The 14,476-nt window shown below is 51.3% G+C and overlaps 1 protein-coding gene across 1 annotated transcript; it reads left to right on the top strand.

Annotated features, from left to right (window-relative positions):
* Positions 1 to 4,623: 4,623 nt before the first annotated feature.
* Positions 4,624 to 6,942, top strand: MESP2 (mesoderm posterior bHLH transcription factor 2). Its single transcript, XM_050797685.1, has 2 exons — positions 4,624 to 5,475; positions 6,256 to 6,942. The coding sequence occupies exons 1-2, from the start codon at positions 4,624 to 4,626 to the stop codon at positions 6,523 to 6,525; spliced, it is 1,122 nt and encodes a 373-aa protein (XP_050653642.1). The 3' UTR covers positions 6,526 to 6,942.
* The last annotated feature ends 7,534 nt before the right edge of the window (positions 6,943 to 14,476 follow it).

Here is a 14,476-nt window from a genome sequence, read left to right as displayed (position 1 = left end):
CTTCTTTATTCATAGCAGCTAGAATAAACTGAACAATAGTTGTCTACCCAGTGTTATTCAATGCCAAGTGTTACTTCATCATAATGTTACAGCAGTGACTTGGGCATATTTTCTCCAATATATTTCAAAATAAATTCTGAGGAGAAAAAGTGATATAATTCCATTATTGAAGGTGTATCTGTACCTCCTGCCATTTTACCTTTTTTCCAAAGTTAAAATTATTTACATGGGCTGTGGACAGTGACTCATACCTGTAATCCCAGCACTTTGGGAGGCCGAGGTGAGTGGATTGCTTGAGCCCAGGAGTATGAGACCTGCCTAGGCAACACGGTGAAACCCTGTCTCTACAAAAAATACAAAATTTAGCTGGCGTGATGGTGCACATCTGTAGTCCCAGCTACTTCAGAGGCTGAGGTGGGAAGATTACCTGAGACTGGAAGGTGGAGGCTGCAGTGAGCCATGACTGCCCCACTGCACTCCAGCCTGGGTGACAGAGTGAAACCCTGTCTAAAGAAAGAAACATTATTTAAATGGATAAACATTTAAAACATTTAGATCAACTATAACCAAGGTTTTGGTTAAATCTGTATTCACAGTCAGTACCTTTTTTTTTTTTTTTTTTTTTGAGACAGGGTGTTGCTCTGTGGCCAGGCTGGTGCACAGTGGTGCAATCATAGCTCACTGCAGCCTCAAACTCCTGGGTTCAGTGGATCCTCCTGCCTCAGCCTCCCAAGTGGCTGGGACTACAGGCCCACACCACCATGCCTGGCTAATTTTTTTTTTCTTAGATACGGTTGCCCAGGCTGGTCTTGAACTATGACTATATTGCCCAGGCTGGTCTTGAACTCCTGGGCTCAAGCAATCCTCCCACCTCAGCCTTCCAAAGTGCTGGGATTATCTCCACTAAAAATTTGATGCATTATTTTTTTAAAGGGTGAGTCAGCAAAATATGTCCTGACATGGAATGCTCTGAAACATGCTGCTGAATGGAAAAAAAAAAAAAAAAAAAAGAAAAGAAAAGAAAGAGAAGAAAAACAAATTACAAGCTGACATTTACTCATAACAATGTACATAATGTAACTGGAGGGTTACTGTGTGTTTGCTAAGGATATACATGTTTATGTTAACCCACTGGCCAGGTCTGGAACTACACACACAGCCTAAAAACAGCTGTAACTTTTTGGGGGTTTATGGGGTTGGTTAAAGAGACTCCAACTTTACCTGTTATGTTTCCATTTCTCACAATGAAATGTAGTGTTTACATAATTTGTGTAATTAAAAGTTAATTTTTGAAAATAGCCACGATGTCCCTGAAAGAAAGAAAGAGAAAGAAAGAAAGAAAGAAAGAAAGAAAGAAAGAAAGAAAGAAAGAAAGAAAGAAAGAAAGAAAGAAAAAAAAAAAATTAGCCAGTCATAGTGGTATGTGCCTGTAGTTCCAGCTACTTGAGAGGCTGAGGCAGGAGGATCACTTGAACACAGTTTTTTTTTTTTTTTTTTTTTTTTTGAGGTGGAGTCTCGCTCTGTCGCCCAGGCTGGAGTGCAGTGGCACGATCTCGGCTCACTGCAAGCTCCGCCTCCCGGGTTCCCACCATTCTCCTGCCTCAGCCTCCCGAGTAGCTGGGACTACAGGTGCCGCCACCACGCCCGGCTAATTTTTTTGTATTTTTAGTGGAGACGGGGTTTCATTGTGTTAGCCAGGATGGTCTCGATCTCCTGACCTCATGATCCGCCCGTCTCGGCCTCCCAAAGTGCTGGGATTACAGGCTTGAGCCACCGCGCCCGGCCTGAACACAGTTTTAGGGTACAGTGAGCTATGATCGCATCACTGCACTCCAGCCTGGGCAACAGAGTGAGACCCTGCCTCTAAAAATAAATAAAGCCTGGGCACAATGGCTCATGCCTGTAATAACAACATTTTGGGAGGCCGAGGCGGGCAGATCACTTGAGGCCAGGAGTTCGGACCAGCCTGGCCAATATAGCGAAACCCCATCTCTACTAAAAATACAAAAATTAGCCAGGCATGGTGGCACGCACCTGTGGTCCCAGCTACTCAGAAGGCTGAAGCAGGAGGATTCCTTGAGCCTGGGAGGCGGAGGTTGCAGTGAGCTGCCACTGCACTCCAACCTGGGCGACAGACCCTGTCTCAAAAATAAAAGAAATAATAAAATAAAATAAAATCAGCCACAAAAATATTACAAGGCAGCTGGGCCTGGTGGCGCACGCTTGTAATCTCAGCATTTTGGGAGGCTGAGGCAGGCAGATCACTTGAGCCCAGGAGTTAAAGACCAGCCTGGGTAAAACCCAACTCTACAAATAATAATAATAATAATTAAATAATTACAAAGCCATTTGCTACTTCAGGCTGCTGCAGGTTAATCTCTTCTTGAACACCACTGTCATGTTGATCTTTAGTTAGTTATTAGCTAATGATTTTTAAAATTGTATCACCCTTCCGCTCAAAAGTCCCTATGGCTCCCAAAACCAACTCCTTAACCTGGCCCCAGCCCAGGTGTGCTCTGGCCTTCCACATCACCACCCCAGTGCCCTGCTCCTGAGGCATCTTGGAAGGTCCTGAGGCCAGGTCTTTGCTTATGCAGTTCCCATCTGGAATGCACTGTACCTGCCTCTCTCCCTACTCAAATCCTATGCATAGTTCAAGGCCCAGCTGTGACTTCTTCACCTCTGTGGCCAGAACCCTAATGTCCCTGGCCTTCTTTTGGCTCTTAGCCTCAGGACTCAGCCCTTTCCCCAAGACCACACAGGACATTGACAAACTCCTTTAAACTGTAATTCTTGCTAAGAAGATCATTTACTTTATAAATTTTACTATCTCAACTATCCCTCACACAGTCCCACGTAGATACTACCATTATTCCTGTTTTACTGAGCAGAAGCTCAAGCTCAAACAGGTTAAGGGCCCTGCCCAAGGGCACACAGCTACTGTTATACAATGGCCTGTTCACTTTTCTTTCCCACAAGACTGAAATCTCATTAGAGCTGAGACCGTGACTAGCTCATTCACCCTGTGTGCTTGACATTTACTGGTTGCTAAATAAATATGAATTCAGCCAGGCATGGTGGCTCACGCCTATAATCCCAGCACTTTGGGAGGCCAAGGCGGGTGGATCACTGGAGGTCAGGAGTTTAAGAACAGCCTGGCTAACATGGCGAAAACCTGTCTCTACTAAAAGTACAAAAATTAGCCGGACATGATGGTGCACACCTGTAGTCCCAGCTACTCGAGAGGCTGAGACAGAAGAATTGCTTGAACCCAGGAGGCGGAGGTTGTGGTGAGCTGAGATGGTGCCACTGCACTCCAGCCTGGACAACAGAGCAAGTCTGTTTAAAAAAAAAAAGAATAAATAAATATGAATTAAATGAATAATGCCCATTAGTGCCTTGAAATGTAAGTACCTTCTTTTCATTTTATTTATTTATTTATTTATTTATTTTTGAGACACAGTCTTGCTCTGTCACTCAGGCTGGAGTGGAGTGGCACGATCTCGGCTCACTGCAACCTCCACCTCCTGGGTTCAAGCAATTCTCCTGCCTCAGCCTCCTGAGTAGCTAGGATTACAAGCGCTTGCCACCACACTCGGCTGGTTTTTGTATTTTTAGTAGAGACAGGGGTTTTACCATATTGGCCAGGCTGGTCTCGAACTCATGACCTCAGGTGATCCACCCCTCCTTGGCTTCCCAAAGTGCTGGGATTACAGGTGTGAGCTACCACACCTGGCCAGTACCTTCTTTATAAAACGATCATGGCAAACCTTCAGCTCACTTGCCAGGGCCTAAGTGTTTTACAGGGATTGTTGTATTTAGTCCAGGAACCATCCTAGACAAAAGTATTTTGTATCACTATTGGTACCGATGAGGGAATCTGAGGCTCAGAGGAGCTAAATAACTTAACCAAGGTCACAGCCAATAAAGAGGTTGGCTTGGGGACCGACCTTTGCAGGTTTCCATCACCTAGGGTACAACTCTTCTTCCCCCACTTGACCTATTCCATTTCTCAAGACCAGAAACAGACCATAGGCAGTGAGATGCCTTTCTTGGTGTCACTCAACAAATCAGAAACTGTGGATTTTGGGGACCCCAGAAGGGCCCACCTGCACTTCTGCCTCAGTCACCATGGGTAGGGCCCTCCGGGCTTGTCTTGATGCCTTATTTAATACAACAGTAGGCACCGCGTCCTGGGCACAGACCTCCGGGAGGTTAGTGATAAGAGAGGCACCCACTCCTCACGGGGTCCCTGAGGCACCCACAGACCATGGCACTACCCGCCACTGCCGGGCTCCCGGGCACTCACCGTGAGCAGTGGACGGGGCGGGGGCGTGGGTGGGAGCATGGTGAGAAGCTTAGCAGCTCCATCCAGATGCGAATTGTTCCTCCCATACTTCCCGGGCTGCAGGGGCCTCCATTTAGAGCTCCCAAGGAGTCAGAATCCACACCTCCGCAAATGGGCCCGCTTTCCCAGGGGCCCCCTGCCCAGACCTTCCCTGGGCTCTGTGGGTTTTGACACCTCTCTGTAACCTGGCGGGGGGCCACCTCACACCTTTGGGCAACATAAAAGCTCAAGCCTGGAGGTGGCTAGCCCAGCCTCCCAGAGCCTGCAGCCCGGCCATGGCCCAGTCGCCTCCTCCGCAGAGCCTCCTTGGCCACGACCACTGGATCTTCGCCCAGGGCTGGGGCTGGGCCGGCCACTCAGACTCCACGTCCCCGGCCTCCTCCTCGGATTCGTCGGGTTCGTGCCCCTGCGACGGCGCCCGCGGACTCCCGCAGCCAACGACTGCGGGATGCAGCTCCCGAGCCGCAGAAGCACCCGCGACGACGCTCAGACGAGCGCGCAGCGGGCCAGCGGGCGGACAGCGGCAGAGCGCCAGCGAGCGGGAGAAACTGCGCATGCGCACGCTGGCCAGCGCACTGCACGAGTTGCGCCGCTTTCTGCCTCCCTCCTTGGCGCCCGCCGGCCAGAGCCTGACCAAGATCGAGACGCTGCGCCTTGCCATCCGCTACATCGGCCACCTATCGGCCGTGCTGGGCCTCAGCGAGGAGAGTCTGCAGTACCGGCGCAGGCAGCGCGGGGACGCGGGGTCCCCTCGAGGCTGCCCGCTGTGCCCCGACGGCGGCCCCGCGCAGGCGCAGACGCAGGCGGATGGGCAGGGGCGCGGGACAGGCCTTGTCTCCGCCGTCCTCGCCGAGGCGTCCTGGGGGTCCCCGTCCTCCTGCCCCGGAGCCCGAGCCGCACCCGAGCGCCTGGGAAGGGGGGTCCACGACACGGATCCCTGGGCGACACGCCCTTACTGCCCCAAGATACAGTCGCCTCCGTATTCGTCCCAAGGGACAACCTCCGACGCGTCTCTTTGGACGCCACCCCAAAGCTGTCCCTGGACGCAGTCGTCCCCAGAGCCCCGGAACCCGCCAGTGCCCTGGACGACGCCCCCAGCAACCCTGGAGCTGGCCGCAGTGTACCAGGTATGTGTGGAGGCTCTTGCTGTGTTGCCCAGCCTCCAGTCTGCAGAGAATCTCATACGTTTTCGATCCCAGCTTATCTACTCCAGGATTATCTAATGGAGGGGAGAATGGAAAGAACCCCCGGCTCCTTGGGAGAAGAGGTTGGACCCTGGGAAGTTAAGGCCACCTCCACAGTCACCACAAGCAGTCTTCACAGCCATGGGAAAGAGGGGGAGCCCGCCGACTTGCTCAGAGGGTGGAAGGTAGCAGGGTGGCTTACTGGCTTCAAGTGCTATTAAGAGTGCAGTGGGGGAAGGAAGTCCCAGGGTAAGGGCAGCTTTTCCCCAGTGCATGGGCCTGGAGCGGGTGATTTCAAGTTTTCTTCAAGCTTCATTCATTCATGAGGCTCATGAATGACTCATGGTCCATAAAAAATCTATTAACCAAAATTTGTTGAACACTTTCTGTGTGCCCATCATCATTCTTGGCACCTTACATGTATTATTCAGCCCCAGTAATGACCATGGGAAGTAGGTATTATCCGCTTCCCTAGTTTACACGTGAGAAAACTGAGACAAAAAGAGCTACCTGAGTTCTCATTGCTAGTGAGTAGCAGAACTGGGATTTAAGCCTTAGCAGAGTGTATCCTAAGCCAGTGCTCTTAACCAGTTGGCTTTGCTGCATCCATTGCACCAGGGCTGCCTAGATGCTGCCAGCCACACCATGGCAACGAGCCAGATTCAAGATCTCTGGACATCAGGGAGCAGCCCACTAACCAGGCTGCTCTTACCTCTCTTGCAGGGTCTCTCTGTGTCTCCAGAGTCCTGTCTTTCGCTGGGAGCTCCATCTCTCCTGCCCCACCCATCATGCCAGAGACTTCAGCCTCAGACCCCTTGGGGGTGCTGGAGCCACAGTGCAGAGGTGGTGCCCAACTCAGAGGACCAGGGACCAGGCGCCGCCTTCCAGCTCAGTGAAGCAAGCCCTCCCCAGAGCTCAGGCCTGCGGTTCAGTGGCTGCCCTGAACTTTGGCAAGAAGATCTGGAGGGGGCCCACCTGGGCATCTTCTACTGAATGGCTTTGACTTCCCTCTCTCCATCCAGGAATCAGACCTGTAGCATGGGTGCCTCCTCATTTGCTACTTAGTGGTTGTTCACGCTTTCCTTTAGCCAAGGCTCCCTTTTTCTAAGTGATGTCTTTCAGGGAAGCAGTGTTTGAAATAGATAGTGGGTATCTTCCCTGGATGGAGTCAGGGCGGGGGCAGTGTCCTCCACTGCTAGACACCCCCAGAATGCCTGGCGCTCTGCAGAGCACAGTCTGAGCTGCTCTAAGAAGAGGTCTCCTTTACCCCAAAGGCAGCTGGGCAGGGACAGGTGGGAGAATGGGTGTAGGAGGCAGGCCCCATACTCTGCTTCTTGGTGACAGTTGGCCAGAGCCCTGTGTGCTTTGATATTTTTTGTACTTAAAAAACACACACACACACAACAAAAATTTAGTTTGGTTTTGTTTTTTGTCCATCAACCTGGGTTTTTCTTGCCTCTGGAAAAGGAAACATGTTTTCCTTCTGTGGGGAACAAGTTCTGCTGCTCCTTCCTTCCCGAATCCAGGCCTGCTAAGATATGTGTGGGCCCTCATTTGTCAGTTTGACCATATTTATTGCGCTGGTGCTCCAGGGCCAAAAGCTCCACCTGGCTTGCTGTGCAAGGTAGCACAGGTGGGCTGAACTTGGGCCTGCCCACTTGCCCCAGCCACATCGCCACTGCCCTTTTGTGTTCTGGGAACATTCCTGGTGACTGGTGGGGTAGGCGCATGCAGCTGTGGACAGACAGACAGGACCCCCAAATGGGGAGACCACAGTCCCAGAGACCTGTGATTTAGGGCTCTTTCACAATGACATGAAATTTTCTTCAAAGAATGCTAGGAGTGGTTCCTATGTGCTAGGCCCAGTGTATTAGTTTGCGAGGGCTGCCATACTAGAATGCCATGGGCTGGGTGCAGTGGCTTATGCCTGTAATCCCAGCAGTTTGAGAGCCTGAGGCGGGAGGATCCCTGGAGGCCAGGAATTCGATACCAGCCTGGACAACATAGCAAGACCCCGTCCCTACAAAAAACTGAAAAAAAAAAAAACCACCACAGACTGGGTGGCTTAAACAACGCAAATTTATTTTCTCACAATTCTGGAGGCTAGAAGTTCAAGATCAAGGTGTAGGCAGGTTTGGTGGCTTCTGGGGCCTCTCTCTGTGGCTTGCCTGTTCATTGAGCCCCCACACAGTCACACATCTGACTCTATTGTCTGTGTCCTGATTTCTTATAAGGGCACTAGTCACGTTGGATGAGGACCTACCCTAAGGGACCCATTTAACTGTATTTACTCTTTTAGGGATCTTTGTCCTAACACAGTCATACAGTTACATTCCGAAATATTGAATGTCAGGGCTTAAACATAATAAATTTTTTTTTTTTTTTTTTTTTTTTTTTTTTTTTTTTTTGTAGACAGAGTCCTGCTCTGTTGCCCAGGCTGGAGTGCAATGGTGCAGTCTCGGCACACTGCAACCTCTGCCTCCCAGGTTCAAGTGATTCTCCTGCCTTAGCCTCCTGAGTAGCTGGGATTACAGATGCCTGCCACCATGCCCGGCTAATTTTTGTATTTTCAGTAGAGATGGGGTTTCACCATGTTGGCCAGGCTGGTCTGGAACTCCTGACCTCAAGCGATCCACCTGTCTCAGCTTCCCAAAGTGCTGGGATTACAGGTGTGAGCCACTGCACCCAGCCCAACATAGGAAATTTTTTTTCTTTCTTTTTTTTGAGATGGAGTCTCACTCTGTCACCTAGGCGGGGTGCAGTGGCATGATCTCAGCTCACTGCAACTTCTGCCTCACTGCAACTTCAGGAGAATCACTTGAGCCACTTGAGGCAGGCGATTCTCAAGTGATTCTCCTGCCTCAGTTTCCCTAGTAACTGGCCTAGGTGCCTGCCACCATGCCCGGCTAATTTTTGTATTTTTAGTAGAGATGGGGTTTCCCCATGTTGGCTAGGCTGGTCTTGAACCCCTGACCTCCAATGGTCCACCCGCCACGGCATCCCAAAGTGCTGGGATTACAGGCGTGAGCCACCACGCCCAGCCAAACATAGGAATTTTATGAGAACACAGTTCAGCCGCCTTGGCCTCCCAAAGTGCTGGTATTATAGGCATGAGCCACTGCACTCAGCCATATGGGAATTTTATGGGGACACAGTTCAGCCCGTAACACCATGTGTTAGGTGCCAGGGAGTAAATATTCCCCAACTAATGTGAATTACAGGGAAATAAATGATCAAAGCCCAGGTCCTAAACACAAGGATGGGGATTTGTGTGAGGTGCTTAGGGACCAGGATGCAGTAGCCTGGTGGGAGGCGAGGTTGGCAGTACCATCTCATTCTTGAGTTACCTGATTCCTTAGTCCTGCTGCCTTGATTGCAGTGTCTTAAGAGTAAGAGGCACTGCCAGGATCTTGGGAAAAGGACGCCAAGATCCATTAGTAAAGGCTCCTGTGGGCATGGGAGCCAGTGGTGGTGGTAACTTCCTTCTGTATCTGCTGACTCAGGGAGGAGAGAGTTGCAGGAGAGGTGACCTTAGAGCTGGGTGTTAAAGGATATGCAGGAGTTTGCCAAGAGGAGTGAGGGAGGAGAGGTCCAGGCAGGAGCAACAGCATGAGCCAAGTTGAAACAGAAGCATCTAGTGTCTAGAGTTGACAGAGAAAAGTGGCAAACAGAGCCAGAAAGGGGCTTGGAGGCAAGACGGGGGAGTTCCACGTGGTGGTTGATGAGGTTTTGGCCTCCGTTTCCTGAGTGATGGGCAGCACTGAGGGTTGGGAATTGGGGGTGAGCTGGTAAGAAGGCTGCTCTCTGTCCCTTCGGCCACTTCATAGAAATGGAACCAGGCAGGAGGCCATTGCAACAGTCCAGCTTGAGAGAAGGGGAGAGGCAGCACAGAGCGTGAGCTGCCTGATTTCCTGGGCCTGGGCTCTTGACGTACAAGGCTTTCCCCTGTCATTCTGCAAGGTTGCCTGTTGCCTCTGACGTGCCCTGTGGCATCGGGCAAGTCACTCTGAGTTTTCACAGTTCCTAAAGGAGGAACTATCTTGGGTGGTGCTGAGGTACCTTCTTCCTTTAACCTTCCAGAAGTGCTCTGGTTCTGCCCTTAGGGCCCTGCTGTCCCGAGGGGCTGTCAGCCACAGCTGGAAGGATGAGGAAAAATCCAGGCAAGCTTAGAGCAGAGACACAGCAGGTTGCGCATTCTACTCGGCTCTTACTTGCCGTGTAACCAAGTGAGACTGACAGGCATCCTTTGAAACCTCCCTGAGCCTCAGTTTATTCAACTGTGAAGTGGAGACATAATAGACCCTACCTCTCAGGGTTTTAATACTTGCCACATAGTAAGTGCTCAATAAAATGAGTACTGAGGCCAGGCGTGGTGTCTCATGCCTGTAATCCCAGCACTTTGGGATGCAAAGGTGGGGCGATCACTTGAGGTCAGGAGTTCGAGACCAGCCTGGCCAACACAGCAAAACCCCATCTCTATTAAAAATACAAAAATTAGCCGGGCATGGTGGCAGGTGCCTGTAATCCCAACTACTAGGGAGGCTGAGGCAGGAGAATCACTTGAACCCGGGAGGCGGAGGCTTCAGTGAGCCAAGATTGTGCCACTGCACTCCAGCCTAAGCCTGGGTGACAGAGCGAGACTCTGTCTCCGAAAAAAGAAAAAAAAAGTACTAAGTAGAGTCACATTACCTAAGATAACCTAGTCTAGTGGTTCCCAAAACTGGCAGCGTGCTGTGCCATCTGGTTCCGGGATCGTCCTCTGAGAGCATGATTCAGTGAGTTAGATTCCCAGGGTAAAGTCTCAGGTTCCTAGGTTTTAACAAGATCCTCTCCAGGGGATTCTGAAGCCCAGCCAGGTTGCGAACCATGAATATTCTTCGCCTCCAGTTAGGTGTGGACATTAGGCTCATCACTCCTAGTCCAGTGCTCTCTCCTCCCAAGAAGACCCAAGGTCCTGGCTCCACGGTCTCTTAGCATCTGCACTGAAGGCAGAACTAAACAACAACCCTGTCTCCTTTCTTTGGCTCCCACCTATCTGGAGTTAGTCCTTGTGGCGGCAGAGGGAGGTCCTCCCTGGCCATGTTTCTCTAACTCTGAGGCCCTGTGAGGGCTTGAGTGGAGCCCAGGAGAGTTCTGGCCTTCGCCAGCAGCAGCCAGAGATAAGCATCTTCTGGAACTTGGAAGCCTCGTTCTTCAGTTCTCCTCAGCATGGGCCTCTATGGCGAGCAGAGGCAAGAGGCCCCATGGCCCCAGCCAAGGGCGCATGTGCGGATGCCCAACTGGGGTTGCCTGGGCCATCCTAGATGCTGCTGGAGTGAGGGGAGCTGGGTCCAGGTGGACTCCGGCGAATATCCCCATGCCTGTCCTCCCACTCTGGGAGCGAAGGCTCAGCCCTGCATCTCAGAGCAGCAGACCCTTACTGTCTCCAGTCCATCTGTCCGTCCATGGCTCCATCCCAGGCATGCTGCTCTGGGCTGTACCTCTCTGCTAAGTGCCTGGCAGGGGAGGGAGAGGGACTGATGCTTGTACCCTGCCTGGGATGACTGGTCCCCCCACACCTTCTTCCTGGGAACCCCAGTCACTGTCTATAAGAGACTGAACACTTGCTGAGTTCCTCACCCAGGCCTTTCAATGACCCTGCAATGGAGAGAACATTCAGTTTTTCCTATGGGTAACTGAAGCTAGGAGAAGTGAAATGCTTGGCCCACGTCCAGAACTGTGCTGAAAGGTTCTCTCAGGGCCAGGTGCGGTGGCTCATGCCTGTAATACCAGCACTTAGGGAGGCCAAGGCAGGAAGATACCTTACAGCCAAGAGTTGGAGACCAGTCTGGGCAACATAGCAGGGAGCTGCCTCTACAAAAAATTTTAAAATTATCCAGGTGTGGTGGTGTGTGCCTATAGTCCCAGCTACGAGAACTGAGACAGGAAGATTGCTTGAGCCCAAGAGGATGAGGCTCCAATGAGCTGTGATCGTACCACTGCACTGCAGCCTGGGTTAACAGAGTGCTACCCCACCTCTATAAACATACAAACGAACAAAAAGCAAACTTCAAATTTGTTGGGCACAGTGGTTCACACCTGTAAACCCAGCACTTTGGGAGGGTGAGGTGGAAAGTTTGCTTGAGGCCAGGAGTTTAAGGCCAGCCTGGGCAACATAGAAAGACCCCACCTTTAAAAAAAAAAAAAAAAAAAAGAAAGGGAGGGAGGGAAAATGAGGCCAGGCGCAGTGGCTTACTTCTATAATCCCAGCAGGCAGATCACCTGAGGTCAGGAATTCGAGACCAGCCCGGCCCCATCTCTACTAAAAATACAAAAAATTAGCCTGGTATGGTGGCGAGCACCTGTAATCCCAGCTACTCAAGATGCTGAGGTGGGAAAATAGCTTGAGCCCAGGAGGTGGAGGTTGCAGTGAGCTGAGGTCGTGCCACTGCAAGCCTAGGCGACAGAGTGAGACTTTGTCTCAAAAAAGAAAAAAAAAGAAAAAGAAAAGGAAAGATTGCCTTAGCTGTGCTGATTCCACAGTCTCAAAAAGCTGGGTCAGAGGAGCCACCAGGGCTGCTTCTTGCAGAGCCTCAGCACCTTCCATTCCTGCTGGACTTGATGCTGAGGGCTCGTCTCCCTGGCAGATAAGAGCGCTGGGCAGGGAATCAGCCACCAGAGTTCTAGTTGGTTCCTGCTCTTTGACCTTGACCAAGGCTCTGCAGGCATTGCTCTGGCTCTGTGTATCCTCACTGCATTCCAGGATCAGCCTTGGAGGGCCTGATGAGTGCCAGCATTGTACACTGCCAGGTGGCACCGTCATAAGTGTTTGAAACAGAGCGATTCCATCTTGAATAGGGGCTGGGTAAAATGAGATTGAGACCTGCTGGGCTGCATTCCTAGGAGGTTAGGCATTCTTGGTCATAGGATGAGACAGGAGATCGGCATAAGATACAGGTCACAAAGACCTTGCTGATAAAACAGCGTGTAGTAGAGAAACCTGCCAAAACCTGCCAAAACCAAGATGGTGACAAAAGTGACCTGTGGTCATCTTCACTGCTCATTATGTGCTGATTATAATACATTAGCTGCTAAAAGACACTCCCACCAGCATATGACAGTTCACAAATGTCACGGCAATATCCAGAAGTTACCCTGTGTGGTCTAAAAAGGGGAGAAACCCTCAGTTCTAGGAAATCCCCACTTCTTTCCCAAAAAACTCATGAAAAATCCACCCCTCATTTAGCATATAATCAAGAAATAAGGCTGGGCACAGTGGCTCACGCCTGTAATCCCAGTGGTTTGGGAGACTGAGATGGGCGGATCTCCTGGGGTCGAGAAACCCCATCTCTAATAAAAATACAGAATTAACCGGGCATGGTGGTGCATGCCTGTAATCCCAGCTACTTGGGAGGCTGAGGCAGGAGAATCGCTTGAACCTAGGAGGCAGAGGTTGTGGTGAACCGAGATTGCATCATTGCACTCCAGCCTAGGCAACAAGAACGAAACTCTGTCTCAAAAAAAACCAAAAACAAAAACAGAAACAAAATTCAAAAATAACTCTTCAGTTTACTCAGTTGAGCAGCCGATGCCGCTGCCCTGCCTGTGGAGTAGCCATTCTTTGATTCCTTTCCTTTCTTAATAACTTGCTTTCACTTTATGGACTTGCCCGAATTCTTTCTTGCATGAGCTCCAAGGACCCTCTCTTGGGGTCTGGATCTAGACCCCTTTCCAGTAACGGCACAAGCACGGCATTGTAGACGTCAGGCACTCCATCCCCGCTCCAGATGGAGAACCGGCTTCCACTTCTGTGCAGGGAGTAAAGCCAGACAGCGGTTCCATTTCAGTTCTACTGAGTTGTAACTTCATCTCCTTGCCCCGCAGTTTTCTTATCTGTAAAGTTGAGATAAAGATGTTCCTTATCTCATGGTACAGTTGAGAACTAAATGAAATAATGTGCATAAACTCTTCTCCCTGGCAGGCCAGCTCTCTCCTCTGCAATGTCCGGGGAACCTGGAGCCCATTAGAAACTCAAGATGGTGAGGCTGGCCCCTCCCACAGCTGGACCCCAGAAGGTCAAGTGCTAGCCACAGCCCCTGGGTACTGGCGACAGGAAGGGTTGGCCCAAAGTGACTGGTGGAGCTTAATCTGGGGCGGCCCAGGGAGCCTCCTGGCTGGTGGAGGGACAGTGCCCCATCACCGGGGCTGGCCTCCCGGCTTAGCCAGCCCTACTCTTTGATGTGCGGATGGTGGTGGGGGATGGGGGACCTTCCTGGCCCCAGGCCTGCCTGCTTCTCACAAGGGGGAAGAGGCTGGTGGGGCTAGAGCCAGGAGACAGGGTCAAGGGTGATAATAAAACCCAGCTCTCCTTATGTGTCAGGCCATTTGCTAAGTACATGTATCTCCTTCAATCCACACACCAGCCTAACAGCTCTGACACTGCCTCGTTGTGCAGATGAGACTGAGGCTTGGGCATGTAGGTCCCTTGTCTAAGAAGCTGAAACCAGACCTGCTGGACTCCAGGATTCCAGCCTGCAGAGCTGGCCATGGGCGTCTGTTGGAGCTGACTCCTAAGGACCCCTATGGCCGTTCCTGCCTTCTCCCCCTCCCCTCAGCCTTGAATGTTCAAATGGGACTTGCGGGGCAGAGGGGAGCCTGCCACAGTCTGGCTCCATTTGTCAAGAAATGCCCACCAGGGCCAATGTATGCGTGGAGCTGTGCAGGTCCCAGACCTTCTCAGAGTTGGCCCTGACCATCCTCTGCCCCAGGCGATGTGGAGGGCACAGCCCCCACTTTATGAGCCTGGCAAAGCTGTCCCCACCCCATGGCTTGCCTGCTCCTCAGCCCAGCCCTTCCCTGTGTGCTGCTCTAGAAAACAACCTCTTTATGCATTGGTACCCGCACCCCACTCCACCCTTCCACCACGGAAGACTGTGGGGCGTGCCCTTGGCCAGTGAAGAGTGGC

Source organism: Macaca thibetana, chromosome 7, assembly GCF_024542745.1.
Source record: "Macaca thibetana thibetana isolate TM-01 chromosome 7, ASM2454274v1, whole genome shotgun sequence".
Taxonomy (NCBI): Eukaryota; Metazoa; Chordata; class Mammalia; order Primates; family Cercopithecidae; genus Macaca; species Macaca thibetana.
This window is presented reverse-complemented; position numbering and strand designations above follow the sequence as displayed.